The sequence below is a fragment of the Emydura macquarii genome, unplaced genomic scaffold (genome assembly GCF_026122565.2).
Source record: "Emydura macquarii macquarii isolate MOO-44397 ecotype Brisbane River unplaced genomic scaffold, CSIRO-AGI_Emac_v2 contig_2768, whole genome shotgun sequence".
Lineage (NCBI taxonomy): Eukaryota > Metazoa > Chordata > Testudines > Chelidae > Emydura > Emydura macquarii.
Genome location: NW_027132905.1, coordinates 26,444,207 through 26,466,547, shown reverse-complemented (window position 1 = coordinate 26,466,547; position 22,341 = coordinate 26,444,207). Strand labels below are relative to the sequence as shown.

Genomic DNA, 22,341 nt, shown 5'->3' with positions numbered 1-22,341 from the left:
CATGAATATGGAAGACGTACCACAAAGGCAACACTGTAAAGATTTTATTGGCAACCACTGTATCATAGAAACTTCTTTTTTTTTTGATCGATCATCCAAGACCAAAGTTTGGAAAAGTGTACTTACTGGTCCTGAAAAGTATTTGTACTGGTCTTATAACTAACACTGTTTTGCACAGTTTTAGCATCCAATATTGCAACAATCACTACAATCAGAGTTAATATTTATTCCATTTGAAATATGAGATTCCCAGTACTCATGTCTCTATCTCTTTGAGATAATAGCTGCTAAAACCTATCAGAATTCAAGTGGGAAAAATAAAGGTGGTAACCAGAATGGCATGACTTTAGGTCTGTTAGCTCATAATTTGCCAAGGTGAGAAATAAGTGTTTTATATCTTTTTTTTTTTTTTTTTTTTTTGGGGGGGGGGGGGAGGGAGGGAGAGAGAGAGAGAGAGAGAGACAGGGAATGGAATAAAGCATTTATTTCTAGTCCTTGAAATCTGCTAAAAACTAGACCTTAAATCTGTAGCAGGCCTGTTCTGATCCTTCGGCCTAAGCAATTTTTTTGGCATTGGTCCCTGCCTTTCTAATCTATGTGTATAAATACCCTTCGGGCAACTCAACAAGTTATTCATTAAGTGAGAAGAGAGCTGAACTGAAAGCAAGAATATGTAATTATACAAAGTAGCATGATGGGATGATTTTTTCTTACCTGTAAAAATTTTTTTACATCAGCAATAATGTCTCTGAAGATGAGTTGATCTTTTTGAACCTCAAACCATCCTAATTTTGTAATTTTAGCGATTACCTGAACAAGAGCTTGGATAACAAAAGGAGCCAGTTTGGGTTGAGAGGCTACATAGTTCAGAATGTAATTCCCTGTAAAGAAATATGCTTAGTTAACACCACAACTCTTTTAAAAAACGCACTTTGAGCCATTATAACAGAAATGTGGGAATCTAAGTCATGTGATGTAATCAGTTTATTTTTTATGCTCAGTAGAAAAGACTATACTTTCAACAAAAGTAAGTCATAGAAAATATTAAAAACATTGGAGCTGTTTGCACCCAAATATGTCTGTAATTATCATTCTAATATACATTTGACGATAGTTTGTGAATACAAAAGATGCGGACTGGTTAACCAACTTAATCATTCATTCTGTCCCACCTACTGGGGTATCAATTACTCTGCCTCAAATGTAACAGCAACCTTCATAACTCATTTATGAAATACAAGAAATTAACAATAATATTCTCAGGCAAGCACCTGTACAGACTGCTTTCAGTTCTGTCTAAACATATTTTCTAGGACAGTAAACTTTTCAGCTATGTTTCTCTCAAATAAGAGAGCAGTTTCCAGGGAGAGGTAGGGGTAGGTGGGGAGGGGAGGGCTTTTCTATCTTTTAAGACTAGCTTTCGTTGCGAGGTGATTTATTATATACAAAAGTTCATTTTTACCTGAGGAAAAAAACATGTAGGCGGAATTTAGTCATCAAGAAAGGTGGATTCACAATCCTGTAGATTCAAGTCCTCTATCCACAGAGCCAAAGAAGTGCAGACTTCCCTATATGTCTCCAGTAGTGGGTCTCAATATTAATCTGGAAGGCTTTCCTCTAGGGACTAGGGGACAATTCCATGTCTATGTACATTCAATCATAGGCCTCTCTGCTGAGACATTTTTCTAAAAGATTTTAAGACCTCTTGGAAAACACCTAAAACTTGTTTGAAACATTATAAAATGTTTCTGTGTTCTCCTCATCCTTGGTCTAAATAACATTTCTCAGTAGAGAAAAATCAAATCTGTATCAGATGTGTCTCATGCAAAATTATTAATTATTCAAAGCCCAGTCCTGCTAAGACTTACACACTTGCTTAACTTTAAGAACATGAGTAGCCCCAAATGAAGCGAATGTCATGCCCTTAAAATCAAACATGTTTAAGTTTTTGCAGGGTTCTGACACTGGAAGTAAATTCTGCCTTGAGTTGCTTTTTATAACTGCCAAGCACTAATTGGAATTTTAAAAAAAACCCAGTAACACGTAAATGTAAGAGATTATTGGGTGTACTACTACTACCTGGGGCTTTTCATATTTCCAAACATTCACTAACCTTCACTATACTCTTGTAAGGTAGGTAAAGATAGCATCTATTATTATATTCATTTTACAGATGGGAAAACTGGGTGCCTCTTAAAATTCTCCTATAGGAAGAGGAACACAACCACAGCTACACCTCTGAAGGATAAGGGGCAGCAGGAAAGAACCCTGTGCTCTCTCTCTTTTATACCCAGGTAGCCAGGTTCTCTCCCTTTTGTCCAATACAACACAGAAAGGACTTAACTTGGTTTCCAGGTCCCAGCAGAAGCTTGCTGCTCTGGCAACTAGAAAATCTAGCTATTTTTGACTATGAAAGTGAGAAAATTGGATTTGGAAGTTAACAGAAAAGAATAAACGCAGAACATCACGATGTCAGCTTTAGAGTAATTCTCTGACTACAACTACACTTTAAAAAATAGTTATACATAAATGGACAGAAGTAGGAGAAAATGGAATGTTTAATTGGTACTATGGTTATGTGAATGTTTAAAATATATAGATACATTTTTTGCTGTTATTTTAAAAGAAACAATACAAGTTACTTACGGATGTCAATCCTTTGTTCGATGGGTAAAGGAGTTGTTCTGCTTACAAGTTTGGAAAGGCATGTTGCTGCTAGAAGCTGAGCATAGGATGTCTACAGAAACAAATACCACACTATTTTTTTTTTTTTTTTTAAAAGATTGTGCCATATGAAAGCAGAATGAGCAGGTCAGATTACAGTTGGTTAGAATGATTTGGCTATATACTTGATATACCAAAAATTAAACATAAATACAGTATAGTAGTTTTAAAAATCATTAACAATTCCAAGATATAGGAGATAAAAAGACTCCTCCCCTCCCACTGCCCAAAATGTAGCCTTGAGACTGGAACTACTTCTCTAACACCACCACTTCCCATTCTTATCACTGGGCTGAGTTTTTTCATCTTTCAAATCTTTGGTTTTAAATCATTTGATGTTTCATAACTAAGGGATGAATTTGCCACAGCCTAGATTTAGTCACAGAAATCCTGGATTCAAAGATCTGACGTTTTGCTTTTGTTTGTTTAATACACATGACTTTTAACATTTGAGGATTTTTGTGCATGATGGTAAAAATAAGCTTTTATTATAACCTTTAAGCCATTCACCCACCCTAGAAGACTATGTACCACGTATTAAATCAGTCCTACACGTTATCTCAGACAATCGTACACGTACACACAGAAAATTTACTAGAATTTTGAATTTTCTGTATCTTAATTACAACAATTCTGTATCTCAACTATAACAATACTATTCACATTATGGCCCCAATCCTGGAAAGACTTATGCACACACTTACAGGTAAGCATGTGCATAAGTCTTTGCGTGACCAAGGCTCACATTTGTTTCACTTGATACCATTTATGGAATTCTAATGATTGTAATGCAATTACTATGCACAGAAAATTCAAAAGAACTATATTTATGCTTGCATTTCTCACATCCTTAATAAGAGTCTTCATTGAAAACAAAGAATAATTGAGTCTTTTCTAACAATATTTTGCACCTTGTATCCAAGGATCTCAGAGCACTTTACAAAGCTAAGTAAACATTTTTATAACAATTGTAGAGAGGATAATTAAAGCAGAGAGAAGTTAAATGAGTTGCTTAAGGTCACAAAAAAATCAGTAGCAGACCTGGAAATGGAAAATAGGAATCCTGACTCAAACACTCGATTCACAAGACTACTGTTCAATGAACAAGAACAAAGCTGCAACCACATACATGAATGGGACTCCTCACATAAGTAATCCTTACTCAGGAGTATGGATTACAGGATCAGGACCAATGTAGAATACTGATTTTGAATATTTTAATTTTTTTCCCCATTGGGGAATGCATTTTGCAACATCTATTGCCATAACTGAACTATATCATATGATAAACAGAATTAACAACTCCTCAAGTATCCATTAACATGGTAGACTTGTCAGGTTCTTTCAAGGCATTACCAACTATGTCAGTGATTCGCAAATAATGGGCATGTATCATGCACTTCATCTGAAATCATAATAGTTTCAAAACACAATAATGACTGTGAAGGACTCAGAATGACTGTTTACTCAGGGTTTGTTCCCCCATCACTTATTAAATCTGACAAAATATCTGTACATATAACGATATTAACTCTAAAAAGTAAATTGAAAAAATGCTAAGAGGCTGGTTTAAACTAAGACAACAGGAAAACAGTTTAAGGCTTTTCACACCATTCTTTCCTTGTCCCATTGTAACTTGGAGGTGCAAGTGCGTAGCAGATTTAACAGTAAAAGGGTTAGAGCAAATCATGTTGAGGTGCAATACTGAATAATGAGGTGGCATAAAGCCCCTTAAGTTTGAGGTTCCTACCTTTTCCAAGTATTAGACCAACACTTAACATTTATTATTTTCCCCCATAATAGGGCTTTCCCTCTATTTCTGACCATCTGCTTTCTAATACTAGTTACTGTCAGTCCCACACAGCTCACTCTCCCTCTAATACCTCTAAGTTTGTGTAGATAAATTGGCTGGAATTTTATTTATGAAGGAAAAACTCAATTTGTTGTAAGAGAGGAGAATCTCAAATGTATTGTGTTTACACAGATATTACCTGGGCCTGCAACGTGGGCCTCCACCAGCTGGTAAATGCACGTTTACATTGTCAACTTATACACTTCTCCCAGGTACTTACTGTTCCTTGTTCTAGTAAAAGTTGACACTGGCTGAGACATTCAGGGCTGTCAATAAGCTCCAAGAGCACCTTCTCTGCTTGCATCCGTTGTGCTAGATCAGTCCCCTCATAGAGCTGGTTACATAGTACTTCTAGCTCTGCCAAACTCTGTTAAGAAAGAACAATATTGAAACCTCTAAATAGGCCTTTCACCTCTGGAAGCTTTCGTTAAGATTCACAGTACTAGCTATTTACAGACACCAACGTGTATCCGGTACAGCAACATGAAATGCTAGCGCTGCTCAGTTTTCCAGAAAATTGTAATCAAGCCCCTGCGGCTTCTTTCACTTCCAATTCCCTCTGAAGTAATTCACTGAACTCAAGAATTTGTAAGAGTGGCACAGAACTCAAGTGAAATATATGTGCAAAAGAGACAAATCGATGTTATATTCCTCAGCTCCAGTGATTAAAAATTAAGTGACATCACACACACAATTCTTTTATCATGGACTATGCTTAACTTAGAATTTAGAACAGAAACAACAGGTCTGGTAAAGTTAATAAAAAGAATCTAAATTTAACATGTATTTTTTAAAAGTTTGTGCTCTGACATTAGCTATAAGTTCCGAAAATAATGAAGGTAAGCTTTATGTCAACAGTTGACTTATTGAGCATATCTGAGAATAGAATGAAAATGTTGTAACCTATTGACTGAACAGTCAATATTTGAAAGCATAATGAAGAAAGTACTAAATGCTAAAAGCAGCTGAACTATGAGGTACTTTGAGAGAGAGAGACAGAGAATGCAACACAGGAGGAAAAGAGAAGAAAGAATGAACAAGACATTGTTTAAGAGAAAGCCAAATGGAGATTGAAGACCAGGGAGAAATCTATGCAAGACCAACAGAAAGTCACTGAGTCTATTCATATGCTTTATGTTAAGCACCGACCTAAGTATCTGCAAGACTGAAGCCCAAGTCTGAAAACAGTCCAGCTGTCATTTCATACTTAACTCTTGTTTTAGAGCAAAGTGGGGTAAGTACTTTTAGCAATTACTTTGAGTACCTAGTCCAATGAGAAATTAAAATAATCTTTCCCCCAACTCCATTATCATGGGAAGGGCAAACAAATGCCTCAGCTAGTAGGTTTTAGTGACTAATACAGAAATGTTTCAGGTGGAGATTTTCAGAGCCATCTAAGGATACATCTACACTGCAAATGAAGGTGTGATCGTAGCACAGCTAAGCACACCCGCACTACCTATCACATTACTAACTCAGGTAACAACAGTAGTAAAGACACAGTGGCACAAGCATCATAGCATGCTGGCTGGCCATTACAAGCCTGCCAAGGACCCTGGCTATGTACTAGGGTTGCTGGCCCACACTATATTAAAACAGGCATGGTATGTCTACCCATCCTACAATCAGACCTTCATTTGCTGTGTGAATGTACCCTAAAAGGATTTGGACATCCAGCTCCTACCAAAGGCATCCAGACCCCTTCTGTCAGTGTTTCTCAACCTTTTAAGTAGCAAGTACCCCCTAACTTCTGAAAATTTTAATAAGTACCCTGACACTCAATTTTCCACTCTGAGAAATACAATCTTTTCCCCCTTTACTGCTGGACGACTGTATTTCTCATATAGCAGGAGAGTTCTAAATTCTGCAGTACTATGAGGCTGTGGCAGATTACAAAACCCCCTGCTGTTTCTCCCCTCCTTCCTCCTTCCCTTCTTCCATATAGGAGCAAAGATCAATGCCAGCCAATCACTATGGCCTGATGGCGGTGTTATGTGGTGTTCTCCTCACACAGGCAGGAACTTGTGAGGTATGAGCAGGCACTAGCAGCCCACCAGAGTGGATAGCAACACTCCCTATGGCTGTTCCTAGGGGGGTGCATGCGTGGGGCAAATCAAACTGTGTAGGCTCCTCTTAACATTTTTATACTGGTAAAATCTGGGGCTGTCATAGTTGTCAATTTTTCTGCTCAACTAGAGCAGTGAAATTGACAAGTAAGCCTGCAGGTAGAGCCCAGCTCCAAGACTGGGCAAGCCGCTGGGCTCTCTGCCTGGTTTTCTGGGCACTGGGCTTTGAGCCGAGAAGGAGAGTTGTCACCTGGGCAAATTCCAGTCAGCTGCCATCTAGTTGCCAGCCCGGGAGGTGGGCGACTGCCACCTGCTCCGAGCTGGGGCAGAGGCAGCTTCCATGGAGGCTGGGACCCGGGGATGTGGGCAGGCAGCAGGCAGGCACAGGAGGCTGTCTCTTGGCTTAGAGCCAGAGCATGGGTGGCAGCCCACAAGGTGCAGGAGGCTGCCACTGGGCTCCCACCTGGGAGCTGGGACCAGGCGGGACACGGGTGGCTGCCGCCTGGCTTCCCAAAAAACCAGAGGCTGCTACCCAGCATCCCAAAAAGCCGGCAGCTGCCGCTCAGCTTCCCAGGACTGGGGCAGCTGCCGTCTCTCCCCCAGCAAGGAGGAAACAGCGGCTGCCGCCTGCCTCCCCTAGAAGCCGGCAGCTGCCACCTGCCTCCCAGCTGGGAGCTGGAACTGGGCGGGAAGCAGGCGGCTGCAACCTGGCTTCCCCAGAAGTCGGCAGCAGCCACTCACCTCCCTTCACTGGATTTTTCACCGCATATCCTCTGCCTGTGTCTCGCGTACCCCCGAACCACAGGTTGAGAAACTATGCCTTAGGTGGCTTTGAAACTATCAGACATAATGAACAAACTGAATGTATGGCAAAGCTAGACCTAGGGCTGATTTGCATGATAGGACGGCTCAAATATGATGGTCTAACAACATGCACTACCCTATCCCTAATCACTGTGTGTCTCTATAAGTTCCTCCCGTGAGGCCAGGAAGGAAACATAATAAAGACCCAGACACAGAGGTATGCAGCTGGGAGAGAAAAGAATCAATATAGCATGCCCATGGAAACACTGCTGCAACTATTCTGTGCTGTGAGGACTCTGAAGTTTTAAGGAGGTGTGTCAGTAGCAGGATCAGAGCCAGGAAGCCACCACTCCATATGTCATGCTCCAACACTGGCAGATATATGTGCAGAAGGTAAAACTACCCTTAACAGCCTTAATTTCACATGGTTTTCACATCCACAGTGTTGCCCGGGTGCAATGTGGACTTAATAGACCTAGGGGGAAGGCAAGACCGGGCAGCACCACCATAGCAAGGTAGGTACACTGGAGATGCAGCTCTTTGTTCCCTTGGATGCAACCCCTTTACCACCACCCCCAGCCTTCCTCACTCCCAAATGAAACCAAATGAAATATGTTGTTTCATCTTGTGGAATTCCCTGGCCTCTTCTTGTGCAAAACCAGATGCCTATAGTGATTTACATGTTTGTGTGTTTCATTTTCACAATTCTCTCAAATGATACAGGTAGATTAAAAACAATAAAACAGCAACAAATGTGCTAGAGATTTTCATACCAAAAAGAAAGAACATTTTGACAAAAATTACTTCAACAATATTTCTTTATGTTCCCATATTATTATTATTGCAGGTATTAGAATTTAAGTGCATTTTCCCTTGCAACCAGCTTCTCTTTCTGCCTGAACCTGTAAATTCTGTCCTAATTCCAGGTTTACAGCATTGCAGACTTTTGCTATGGAATTTATATCCATATTTCCTTGCATTCTCTTTTTGACAGACAGCAGGGCTCATGGACATAAACATCACAGAGGTCACCAACAGGTATTAGATTACCTCACACCAAATACTCTTAAGGATCCTTGATTTATTTTTATGCTGCTACCAACTCTTCCTTTTAGCTCCTTAAGACAACACACAGCCCAGATCCCTCTAGTGCAGTGGTTCCCAACCTTTTTGGCTTGAGGGCCACAGACATCATTTATATAACCCTGAAGGGTCACCAGTCTCTGCCAGCAGGGCCCCCCCACCACTGCAGCCAGATGGAAGGAGGTCAGCAGGGAGGCTGCCTCCTCACTGATCTTCCGTCCCCTTGGCTGCAGCAGGGAAACCGCACTCATCTTATAGCCCCGTGCGCTCCACCTGGGTCCCTAGGCAGAGGCTCCCTTCTGTAGGCAGGGTTTCTTTTTGCCATGCTTCCTGTTGCAGCCAGGGGGAGGGGAGTGTTGATCTCCCTTCCCCTTGGCTGCAGAAGGTGCCTGCACCGGTCTTTTAGCCCTGCAGAAACGTGCGCCGCCTGGGTCCTTAGGCAGGAGCACCCTTTTGCAGCCAGCGGGAGGTGAGCTGCGAGCCACTTTGAAAGCCCCTGCGGACCACTGGTTGGGAACCACTGCTCTAGTGCTTCTCTTAAAAATTAGTATCTCCTGAAGATAAAATGTTTCCCTTTCAGGCAATTCACTCCCTGGGTCACATAAAAAAAGGAAGATTTATTTATTCCTATATTGATAAATATAAATATTATATGAATGAAAATAAGACCTTGAAAAAAACAACATATACTAACTCCCAAACAAGACGCTACTTCAAAGGAATTAAACTCTCTTCTGCCCAACACTCACTCACCAATAGTTATTAATATTCACTTGACCCTCCAACAGTTATTGACCCAATAGATCTTCAAAGAAGATCCACACTTATGGCTTTGCATCCCTTGAAATGCTCCATGGTATTTTGGGTCACTTCTCTTCATTTTCCTTCCTTGGAACTCATGCTGAGTTACAGACAAACTTCAGTCCAAACTCTCACCTCTATTTTAAGAAGTTTTTCCCTTCACTCACTAAACTCCCATTCCAGGATATCTCAATTCAAAAGCAAACAGAATAGCACCCTGGGGACTTGCCATGGAGACTTCTGAGGTCATGTCTGGAATGTTTCAGCATCTCAGAGTCCAGCTCTTTCACAGAAAGGTCATTTTATTCTCTCCTACACTTTCCATTGCAAACAAGGCCTTATAGAAGTCCCTTCTCCACTAGATAGGACTGGCCCCCCTTGTACAAAAATAAAAGGCAAATACAAAAGCATGAAAAATGACCTTGAAATTAAGAGCTGCATAATAATCTCTATATGCTGAAGTTGCTCCTTTTTAATCATCAAGTATTATTTTCCTGATATGAGCCTCTAAACTATGTAACTGTACCTGGAACTGCACAATGAACCATTTTTTCCAGATATTGTCTCTCTAAGTATCAAGCCCTGTACCATCCTACTAGAGGAAGTGGAAGCAGCTTCACTGGTACTATCTTCACTCTCCCAGAAACATCGCCTAAAAAATCTTACTTAACAAATAGACTTTGCTTTAGGCACCCTCCAATACAGACAACAGACACAGTCACTAAAAATTGGGGTGAGGAGAAATCTGCAATCCTTTAAAAAACAAGTGGTAGCAGAAGTGCTAAGGTCACCACTTCTGTCCAGTTAAAGTTTCACTGACAAATAAAGATTGGCATTAACCCAGAATCATTCAGACACTTAAAACACATTGATTACATAGTCCACTGTCTGAGTCTCCTCTGTCCCATTATTTTTGAATGATAAGCTCCATCCATGCATACCTGTGGAACAGCAGGAAATAAACCATAGATTATGTCAGATTCCTCCAGGATTATTTTCTATAGTTATATACTTCAATGCATGTGCAAAATTCCTGGAAATAAATCTGCACACACAGGTTAGTAGTGTGTACAGCAGTTTCCTATCCAAACTACTGACAAGAACTGGAATTAAACATGATTATTATGATTTGCTGTAAAAGAACATAAGATCCAGTAACACTAAATACAACGAATATGTTGGGTGAAGGGTCAACTAGGCTTTGGTAAAGGGAAATAATACCTCACCAATCTATTAGAATTCTTTGAGGATGTCAACAAACGTGGACAAAGATGATCCAGTGAATATAGCATACTTGGACTTTCAGAAAGCCTTTGACAAAATTACTTACCAAAGGCTCTTAAACAAAGTAAGCAGTCATGTACAAAATACTGGTCCTCTCATTGACCAGTAACTAGTTAAAGGACAGGAAACAAAGGGTATGAACAAATGGTCAGTTTTCACAGGGGAGAAAGGTAAACAGCAGGGTCCCTAAAGGACCTGTACTGGGACCACATTCATATTCATAAATGATCTGAAAAAAGGGGTAGGCAGTGAGATGGCAAAATTTGCAGATGATAACTATCTTGACTGGGAAGAGTCAGTGAGGCTACGGCTACACTGATGGCGGCAAAGCCGCTGCCGTCATATCAATTTCTCTGGATCGACTGAACAGTCACTCAAGACCCGCTCAGTTGGTCCAGAAATCGATGTACTAAGACCACCTTCACAAGTGGCATAGCGCTGCATCGACGGGAATGCAGTGAAGACGGCACGCAGAAGAGGAGCATAGAAGTCGAAGAAATTATGCAAGTTTTTTGCGTAGCTTGCGTAACTCCTGTCGACTGCCACTGAATCTTGGAGGTAAGTGTAGACAGGGTCTGACATCTCACAAAACTGGGTTAGACTGGGCAACACAATGGCAGATGAAATTCAGTGTTGATAAATGCAAAGTAATACACATTGGAAAAAACTATACAACTATACATACAAAATGATGGGGTCTAAATTAGCTCTTACCACTCAAGAAAGATCTTGGAGTCACTGTGGATAGTGCTGTGAAAATATCTGTTCAACATGCAGTGACCAACAAAAAAGCTAACAGAACATTGGTAACCATTAGGAAAGGGATAGATAGTAATATAGAAAATAGCATAATGCCACTATATAAATCCATTGTACACCCACACCTTGAATACTACATGCAGCTCTGGTCATGCCATCTCAAAAAAGATGTATTAGAATCGGAAAGTTCAGAGAAGGGCAACAAAAACAATTAGGGGTATGGAACAGCTTCCATATGAGGAAAGATTTAAAAGACTGGGACTGTTCAGCTTAGAAGAGGGACAACTAAGGGGGAATGTGACAAAGGTCTAGAAAATCATGAATGGTGTGGAGAAAGTGAATAGGGAAGTGTTATTTATCCCTTCAGATAACACAAGAACTGGTGGCAGGTTTAAAACAAACATGAAGTATTTCTTCACACAATGCACAGTCAACCTCTGCAACCCGTTGCCAGGAGATATTAAAGGCCAAAAGTATAACTGAGTTCAAAGAAGAATTGGATAAGTCCATGGAGGTCTGTCAATGGCTATTAGCCAAGATGGTCAAGGATACAACTCCATGCTCTGAGTGTCTCTAAGTCTCTGACAGTCAGAAGCTGGGAGTGGATGACAGAGGATGGATCACTCGATACTTGCCCTGTTCAGTTCATTCCTTCTGAAGCATCTGGCAATGGCCACTATCAGAAGACAGGATACTGGGCTAGATGGACCATTGGTCTGACCCAGTACAGTAGACGCTCTTTAGTAGCAATGTATCAGTGCCTGTTTGCTATGGTGCTCCTAAGCAACTGTCCTGTTATGAGGCGTGTCAACAATTCACAATAAGGAAAGTGTTCCCAGAGGAAATGTTGCTCGTAAGCAGCGGTTGCTCTCACAAGGTGTTGTGGCAAACAAGTGTCTGCTGTATGACCATTCTTATGTTCTTAATAAGTGCAAGCAATCTCCATTTAATTAAATTATTTAAAACAAACCAATCATAATAGCTAATCATATATTAGTTATCTTAGTGCTATTCACTCTAGATGATGAGCCTAGGAGGAGCCATTTCTCCTCAGTTTCAAATAGATCTTATGCTATCAGGATTAGAACAGTTCCTATCTTATGTTTACATTTCCTGACCTTAATCTCCCAGCAATAACATTACTATTCAGCAACGTGTCTCCAAAACTAGCATCTTACCAAAACCTTTAGCTTAAGTGTAGCTAACAGTGGTGCTTCTCACTATATGTACTGTCCAAATGATGCACTGGGAAACATTCAAGGCAGTTTTCTTTTAGCATGGCCCACTGGGACTGCTTCAGGTACAGGAGACAGTTAAGGGATTATATTCCCTGGGAAAGTAGCATGAGCTTCAAAAAATAACATTAATCATTCCTCACTTAAAAAATGAATCTTCAGTTCAGTATACAGACAACTAAGTCTGCTTCCAAACAAAAGCATCTATAGCTAAATAAGGACTCCCCACTAAAAATTCTAGCTCAGTTTTCTCCTAAAAGTGTGCCTTCACACGTCTACAAATGTTGGCCTCAATCAACCCCTGATGGCAAAACCCCTAAGAGGGCTTCAGGGGAAAACACTTCTGTGAGGATCCTCTCATAGATATCCTCCCCATATCATTCCTTAAAAGAGGTGAAGTTTGTTGTCCTCCATGTCCCTCCTATGAGACAAAGAACAAGGCCTTTCATTTAACCATTCTACCAAGGACCATACACTGGCAGTAGGACCCCAATGGGTTGGGGCTCTGTGAAAAATATACTGCCTGGGTCTGCATTATCTTTTCTGATTAAGTTGTGCAAGGCTGAAAGAGGAGCATTGTGCGTCCACTGAGGCTCCAGCCTAGCTACACCTGTCGCCATCTCCTCCCCATGTGAGACCCTTCTGTGGGATATGAAGACGGGATGGGGAGTGCTGCAGGGATAGCCAATTCCACTTTCAGGTAGGGATGGGCAAGATCCATGTGTAGATGAGACCCTCTCTGTGCAGATCTAGGAGAGGATACAAAGGTTCTGATTGTTCAAAGCGAAAAGTTACATTCCTAAAATTCTGTCTTTTGATAAAAATGTTTAGCTTGGGCAAGTACAGAGCCACACTATACCATTCTTAGGGTATGTCTACATTTAAAATACTACAGCAGCACAGCTGCAGCACTTTAGTGTAGACCAATGGTTCCCAACCTTTTTGGCTTGAAGGCCAAAGATATCATTTTTACTGAAGGACCACCAGTCTCCACCAGCAGTCGCCCCTCCCCCACCACTGCAACCAGATGGAAGGAGTTCAGTGAGGAGGCTGCGCCCTTGCTGATCTCCCATCTCCCTGGCTGCAGCAGGGAAACCGCACGCATCCTGTAGCCCCGTGCACTTCACCTGGGACCCTAGGCAGTGGCTCCCTTCTGCAGCCCAGGGGACAGGAGATCAGTGCTCCCCTCCCTTTGGCTCCAGCAGGGACCCAGCACCTAGGGACCTAGGCAGAGCACTTTGCTGTGTTCCCTGCTACAGCCAGGGGGAGGGGAGCACTGATCTCCTATCCCCTTGGCTGCAGCAAGGAGCCTGCAACGGTCTTGTAGCCCCATGGAAATGCGCTCCGCCTTGGTCCTTAGGGAGCAGCTCCCTTCTGTAGCAAGTGGGAAGGGAGCTGTGAGCGACTGGGAACCACTGGTGTAGACATTACCTACGCCAATGGGAAGGGTTTTCCTGTTGGCATAGGTAATCCACCTCCTCAGGAGGCTCCCTCTTCTGTCAGCCTAGCACTGTCTACACCAGTGGCTCAGTCAGTATAGCTATGTCTCTCAGGAGCATGGATTTTTCACAGTGCTGACAGATGTAGCTATACCATTGTGAGTTCCTAGTATAAACCACCCCGTACTCATCCTGAATAACCTACTGCTTGGCTACATCTATTAAAATCACCCGGACAATTCAAGGAGTAAGATGATATTCCATGTTACAATATTAAAGGTATTCCCCATTTTAAGTACAGGCAATTCACTGGTACTGATGATAGCTCTAAAACTAGAATGAATTTTTAAGTATGCGCGTCCTGATCATTCAGCTACAGAAAAGAAGGACTAGCAACCTCAAAGGACTAGCAACCATTTGAAATTTTCTTCACAAACTGAAGCTTGAGAGCAAACACTGAAGAAACTACTGCAATCTGTTTACAGAGAATGCAAATGGAGCAAAACTGCACCCTCCACAATATTGTTTGTGCTGCACTTTTGAAATATTAATTATAAGATCATTGTACAATACTGACTGTTTTAAAGAGACTGGGGGGGGGGAGGGGGGGAGGGGAATACCAGCCCATCCACTAATATAGTTGCTGGCACAAATGGAGACAAACTTCATGTTCCCTCAGCACCAGAATATTTAGTCCAGAACTAGGCTGGGTGCTTTTTATTTATCACTGTTTCCAAATACAGAGGATGCTACCAAGTAGTTTTTTGGGTTTTTTTTACTCCAATAGTGAAAGCGACTGCAGAGGAAACTTCAGAGAAAGTCATCACAGAATTTGAAAATGTAAACCAGGTGCCACAGCCACTTCCCTCCTGTAAGTACAGCTTTCCAGAGCAGAATTTCCAGCAATAATGTCAAATCACATTATTCAGAATACTTATAAATAATGGCAGGGACTACAAAAATAGCAACAGAGTTCAAGTTAAATCCTGGAGTGAAAGCAACTAAGAAGAATTACAGAGGTAAGGTCTGTGGGCTCAGATGCTTAAAGGCTTAGGTGAACAGCTCCCACTAATTTCAATGGGAGTTAAGCACCTAGATACCTTATAACTAGTCCAGATCCTTAAGTCTCTTTCTAAAATTACCCTCTAATGCAGAGTTTCTCAACCTTTTAAGTAGCCAGTACCACCTAACTTCTGAAAATTTTAATAAGTACGCCAACACTCAATTTTCCACGGGATTTTATATTTACAGACTAATGTGAGCCATATGTTGGAAGAAGGGCTGAGTATATAAGGCCGTGATATGACTGTCAGATCTAGTGTAGGTAGGGTTACCGCCCTTACACCAGGGGTGCACAACTCAAGTATGTACCTGGGCTAGAGGTGATGTTGGCCAAAGCTAGGAGGCTTTGAGTGGCATGCCAATGCTGGGGAATATAAAGCGCCGCTCCAAATTTTATGCCATAGTTTTGAGAGGAGGAAGGGGTGAGAGAGAGACAAGGAAGGAGGGCAAGAGAGAGACAGGAAAAGAGGGTAACTGGTGAAAACTGGGGCTGTTATAGATGTCAATTTCACTGCTCAGATACAACTTTGAAATTGACAAGTTTTCTGGGCACTGGGCTTTGAGCCAGGGAGGGGGGCCGCCATCCAATCCAAGCTGGGGCAGAGGAGGCTTCTGCACCAGCTAGGACCCATGTATGTGGGCAGGCGGCTGCTACCTGTTTTCAAGCCGGGGCGCTGGAGGCTGTCCCTCAGCTTGGAGCCAGGGCATTGGGTGGCTGCCACCCAGCTGCGAGGTCAGCTCGTGAGACATAGGAAGCTGCCATCGGGCTCCCACCTGGGAGCTGGGACCCATCAGGAAGCGGGAGGCTGCCACCCATCTCCCCCAGAAGCTAGCGGCTGCCGCCCGCCTCCCAGCTGGGAGTTGTGACCAGGTGGGAAGCAGAGGGCTGCCATCCGCCTCCCACAGAAGCTGGCGGCTGCCACACACCTCCCCATCTGCGAGCTGGAGCTGGGTGGGAAGTGGGCTGCTGCTGCCTGGCTTCCCCAGAAGTCAACAGCTGACACCTGCCTCCTCTTCAGTCTGTTTTTCCCCGGGTACCCCCTGCCTGTGTCTCGCGTACCCCCAGGGGTATGCGTACCACAGGTTGTGAAACTATGCTGTACTGCTTAGTTCCAAAAAAACATTACTGCCTCTTTACTATCCAGAAGGTTAATGCCAAGATTAATCAGAACAAGGCAAACAAGGAAAGAACAATGGGGGGGAGAACAATTACATGAATTAGGAGAACAAAGAATGGGGGGTTTTCCCTAGCAAAAAAGCATCAGTTTCTCTGACAGACATTTTCATTAAAAAAATATAGTTTTCTGGTTGCAAAGTTATTCTTCAGAATATGTGCAATGCAGTTCTGTCTTTCTGAGTCTGCACATCAATAGCTCAGATTTTTCCAGGCAGTAGCAAGGAGAAATTGACAAGACTACTCCAGAGAAACTGTGTTATTCAACCCTTGGGAAAATTTTTAAATGAAATTGATGTGATTCTTGTCATTTTATTGCTGCTTGGAAAAATGAGGATCAGCAGAGGCAAACAATGCAGCTACTCATAGAGAGGAGACCCCAAAATTCAGAGGCCAGAGGACAGGCAAAATAGCAAAACTCTCCATCCACCTCACAACACTCAAAGGTCTTCAGGTGGGTGGGAAGGAGACAGAGAAAGGATCTTTTTTCCTGTCCACCAGCCAGAAGATTGAGATTTATTATCGACCTAACTAGCTAGAGAATGATATGGAAGATGATGCTCATGAGTAAGGTTCAAGGGTAGTATACTAATAGAAGTCCCAACATTCTCTAACTTCCCAGAAGCAGGGGGTAGGAATTTGACATTTCAACAAGATCTCACTGTTAGGCAACCTCATCAGCTACCAGTTAGTAGACCAAGTCCTTCTATTAGAAGGTGTCTGGTAAATATTTCAAGCCCTTAGTGTAATCCAGAAAGAAGTAGCAAGGGAAATCCTAAAAGGGCTAATCTAATATTTGACGGGCCTTGTTTAGAACAGAGAACCTAAAGTCAGCTCCCTTTGCACCTCTTCCCTCCATACCTATAAATCAATGCTTAAAACTTTGTTTTTATTTTAAATAAAGGATTGAATTTATAACCATCAAGATTCAGCTCAATGGCAGTCCAAGCAAATTTTAAAAACAACCCGCTAATAAAATCTCTATCCAATTGAATTTGGTTTAGTTAACCAAGGTATGCATTTCGCAGAAACTGTATGAAGGAAAAGGGGACAGTAACTCTCAAAATACATTTCTGATAAATCACTTTGGGTTTTTTTTTAAGAAGTTAGCCACTGAAACCTTCACTGGATTTGATTGGCTGCCCTTGAACTTGTATAATACAACCACATTTTTAAGTATCTTCAACTTTCAGATTAAAAAAAAATTGGCCACATACAATTTGCACATTAAAAAACAATGGAAAGAGCCACAATATTTATTGTTTTTTGTTTGTTTTTCGGTACAGATAATTTGTACATCTAGAGTATGCTAAGCTGAAACAGAAATCACAATATCTGACCTTTATAGGGGGAAAAAAGTAACTAGCATGGAACAATCCCAGTTGCAAAATTAAATGAATCACTCCTGTTCAGATTAAAATGAAAATTAATTTTAGAAAAAACACACACACACACATCTGAGGGAAAATAATCCAAAATACATACTCAGCAGGAGAGGAACAAATAGGGAAGCAAAAGTAATAAGAGAAACTAGTAGTGATAGTGACTGAGAAATTAGACATGAGTTTGCAGTGCAGTACGGTTGTGCTCCAAAAGTCCCACACACTTTCAGGCAGAATCTACTGAGTTATCGTACCATGGAACAAAGTTATAGACCAGCTTTATATCACTTCCGGAATTCTGCATTCAGCTCTGGATAAATACCACATAAAGTATTAGGAAATTTGGGAAAGTCCAGAAAAGAGTAATAAAAGTTATCAGAGCCCTGAAACAATTGATCACGGATTAAAAGAACCACATATTTATAGCTTGGCTGAGCGATGAATGATTTACAGATTCCAAATAACAGAGTGTGAGCAGCAAGGATGGATAGGAATTAGCTAATACAGTATATCAGGGTACAACTATGAATAACAGTCTGAAATTAACAAAGAAAATATTTAGGCTGAAAATCAGGGTAAACCTCCTGCTAATGACATGTAGTAGGCTGTGGAGTAATTGCCCAAGGGAAATGAGGGAAGACCCATCACACATCTGGTTTTTAAAATTATATTGGACAAAACACCAATCAGAACAGACAAATAATCTAGACCTAAAGGAATTGGTCCATCCAAGATTAGGCCTGCTGCCCTTTGAGGCACTCTGCAGGGCTCATCTATATGTACATCCACACTTAAGACGGTGGGTAGAGTTCAGACACAGCACTTCCAGTTAGCACAGGTATAAATAGCAGTGTAGATGGCACCACATGGTTTAGGCAACTAAAGTAGAGTGCCCTACATGTCTGAACACTACCATACACAGCTCACTATACACCCAAGCAGTGCCTCCCACTCTTTATAGCAGTGTAGAGTCCACAGCCTCCCCCTGCCACAGCCTTTCCTCACCAGAGTGAAAGGCTCCAAAAGCATGGAGGCCAAGGAGAAAGGCTCCAGCACCTCCTGTAGTGTCTGTACTCTGAACACCATAATGAGTCCAGACACAGCCTATTATACAGGTTTTTGCTTGAGGAAAACTGTGGGAAAGACGCACACTGGTAGGCAAGGACTAACTGGTGTCTTCTACTTGGAATTCTGTCAATATTCAGGAACTTGTTATTTAATCTATGTGTTGTGTTCATTGCATATTGTTTCAAAAAGCACAATGAGTTAATAAATAGGACACGCTGAAGGGCATGTGTCCGTGCTGCAAGAAACTAAAGTGGATAATTTAATATAAGTATTTTCCACTTGTACTTTCCATTAGCCTATTTAAAAAAAAAAAACAAAAAAAACCCACCTTTTCTGAGGGGAAAGCCAATGACAGATTAGAGAGAGCAGCAATAGGAAACACTTTGGGATATTCCTACACATTGCCACTTCAAGCAAAAACAGGATTTGGCATAACCCTCTCCCAATACAACACCAACCCACATGGTCATATGCAACTGATGCCTGTATTTCCTAAATGCCTCCCAATTGCATTTGCAATAGCTGCCACAGCACTTGATAGGACACAGTAAGATTGCATCTCTCTGACTGCTTTGCATTGGCTAAGGGGCCAAAGGAACACAAATGCACCAAGGAGCTGAAGCAGGAGTAGAGATGCATAGGAAATGAAATGTCCCTCCCTCAGAAAATTTCATGTCCAATTTTTTGTTCAGATTTTTTTCCCTGCTCATGTCAAATGTTCCATAGAAGAGAAATTCCAGCTCCTGCACAGCTCCCCTGCTGCTTCCTGGGCCATTTATGTGCTGCCAGTACCTTTGCTATGTCCCTCCCCCTTTCACACACACAAGAGGCACTGGCATTGTCCCCTCATAGATTATGGCACTGTCCCTCCAGCTTTCCCCAGCCTGCCAGGCACCCTCTTTCCAGCAAGTCCCCACCGACCCACTCTGGCACTCGCCCAGTATTCCCCCTCCAATACCCCCTGCCCCCCAGTACCATCTACCGACCCACCCTGGCACCCCCCGGGTATTCCCTCTCCAGTACACCCTGCCCCCCGGTACCTCCCACCGACCCGCCCTGGCACCCCTCCCCCAGCAATCCCCCATCCCCAGCCTGGCCTGGCCTGGCCTGGCCCCTCGCCCCCGGAGCACACCCACACCCCGCCCGGCCTGCCTGGCTCGCTGCCCCCGGGTCCATCTCCGTGGCCGACCCAGCGAGCCGCGCCAGCGCCAGCGCCAACCGCCAGGCCGGCTCCCAACGGCCCGGCCCGGCCCGCGGCGCACTGACCTGGACGTGCCGCGCCATCTTCCCGCGCGGCGCCGGCCGGGAGCCTGGCGTGGGGGCTGGGGGCCGTGCCCAGCCCGGGGCAGGGGGCAAGGCGGGTCGGGGGGTGGAGGCAGCGCGTGCAGTCGGAGAAGGGGAGAATGCAGTGTTTGCCGGAGGGGGGGCAGGGGAAAAGGGGCGGGGCGATGCAGTGTAAGGGGGGGGGAAGCGAGCCGAAGGAGAGTGGGGGCAGTGTGAAGGGGGAGGGGCGATGCAGTGGTGGAGAAGGCGGGAGCCAGAGGAGAGTGGGGGTAGTGTGACAGTGGGGGGCACTGCAGTGGTAAGCTGGGGGGAGATTCTAGAGAGAGTATGTAGTGCTGGGGAAGGCAGAGGGGAAGCAGTGTAGAGCCAGCAGAGGTCCGAGAGAGCCATGCAGTGTTGCTGGGGTGTGTGTGATAATGCAGTGTCAGCCAGTGAGGGAGGCAGGGCTAAGCAGCAGAGGAAGGTGGGTACAGTGAGGTGGGGAGCAGGCTAGGGTTGATGGGAGGCAAGGAGCAGCCAGCACTGATAAGGTGGAGCACACAATCCATCCAGTCTGCCCTAGTGAAGATTGGGGTAAGGGGTTTGTTGGAGATGGACTGTTGCCCCAGTTCCTCCATTCAGTGTGGTGCATGGTCCCATTTCACTTGCTGCATGCAGTGGAGGGGAGGCTGGGGGTGATGGCATAAGGATGGTGTCAGGAGAAGCAGGCCAAGTGTGCAGCACCATTCCAGTGTTAATGCTGATACTCTGGCTGTGGCGAATGGACAAAAGCCATGAGATCAGCTTCCTATAGATGCCATTATTGCAATCAATAGCAGCATCACTGAGAGTTGAGATGTTGGAACTCTCTCTGTTGAATCAAGTGGATCAGGGCCTTTATCTAGAAAATGGTACTTTGTCTTGGTGGTAGGCAGAGGAGCCCATCACTGCTAACAGGTGCCTCAATGACTCCAAAATCCCCCACTTGGTATAGGAAAATGATCCTCTGTTTAAATCCATGGGTTTACCTTAGGGCTCATTTTAGTTCAAAATTCAAATATAGTCATCAGGAAAGCATCTGCTTTACTTCCTACATAGTCAGGGAGCCCCAAGACAGTGTCACTCAACTTATTTTGCCACTGGTGATGAAGCATAGGAAAGGCCAGCAGCCTAGAACAGAGCAGTAAGGCACCTAATTGCCTTCGTATATCCACCTGTCACTCCTCACGAACATCTCAATGCACCTTGCTGTGCAATATTACATCATGGTGGGAAGAATTTCCTGCTGTGCCCTGTGTGGAGCAGTTTCACGTCTAGACCAAAGGATTGATGTCCCTTGTGATTTTTATCTAAGATACCTTAATAACAAGTGCTACAGGATTTTAAATTTGGCATGGGATTGTGGGTTATTTCCCCTGCTGCCACATCTTAAAAACTCCCATGCAAAGCATGAAGATGTCACAGGGAAGGACAGAACTGGTGCTACTGCTCCCCTGAAGAGATGTGTCCAAAGACCTGGGGTGGAGAGTGAAACTGACATTTTCCTAGTCACATTCCTCTTAGTGCTGCTGCTGCTTTTGTCAATGAGTTCTGAGAAGTAATAATGATAATCTAGAAGTGCTGAAAATAATAATTTGATATCAGGAGAGCTTGACACACACAGCCTGATTTATATACTTGTGTGCAATTTGCTGTCACTTGTTTCTAAATACTTGAATATTATCTGTACCAAACAGCTCCTAATAGGGTTGTGAATTGGCCCAGCTTCCTCAGAATGGAGGCAAAACAAGGGGAAAAAATGCTATAAATGGAGTTCCATGTTCTGTCCCAACTGAAGTCAGTGCTTAGCATCTCCAAAAATCAGGCTCATGTGTCTGAAAGTGGCCCTCAAAAATCAAAGGCCACTTTAAAGAATTTTGGTCTCAGCCCAGATCTCCGACTCCCATGCATGTACCTCACCAAAACCACTACCCCTCTTTTACGGCACAGAAGAGCAGTACTACCTGGATGATCATAGGCAATGGGGAAAGAGAAAGTTGTAAAACATGCAATATGGCACACAAAAGGGGCATAGAGAGTCACACAAGGAAAGGGGGACAGGAGTAGTGCCTGTCTTTTTATTCTGTGTTTGTATGCCTGGCACAGAGGGGGTGCTGGTCCATTGCTCAGGCTCCTAGATGCTACAGTAATACAAAGCATAAAAATAATCTTATTAATAATAAAAAACCCTAAAGGGAAAATGGGTCAGGGGACCAACAAATAGAGAGAATTACCAGGAATGGAAACTGAGAAGAAAGTCTCAGGGATTAAAAAAAATATAATAGCCAGTTGCTTAATTATAGTGT

The 22,341-nt window shown here is 43.1% G+C and overlaps 1 protein-coding gene across 1 annotated transcript in view; it reads right to left on the bottom strand.

Annotated features, from left to right (window-relative positions):
• The window catches only part of RANBP17 (RAN binding protein 17), a 259,916-nt gene extending 239,829 nt beyond the window's left edge, over positions 1 to 20,087 (bottom strand). The window contains exons 1-4 of the mRNA XM_067566736.1: positions 20,000 to 20,087; positions 4,797 to 4,943; positions 2,647 to 2,737; positions 715 to 881 (exon numbers count right to left, since the gene is read on the bottom strand). Coding sequence (XP_067422837.1) covers positions 715 to 881; positions 2,647 to 2,737; positions 4,797 to 4,943; positions 20,000 to 20,017 — 423 coding nt within the window. The 5' untranslated portion in view covers positions 20,018 to 20,087. The remainder of the gene's footprint in view (positions 1 to 714; positions 882 to 2,646; positions 2,738 to 4,796; positions 4,944 to 19,999) is intronic.
• Between the last annotated feature and the right edge of the window lie 2,254 nt (positions 20,088 to 22,341).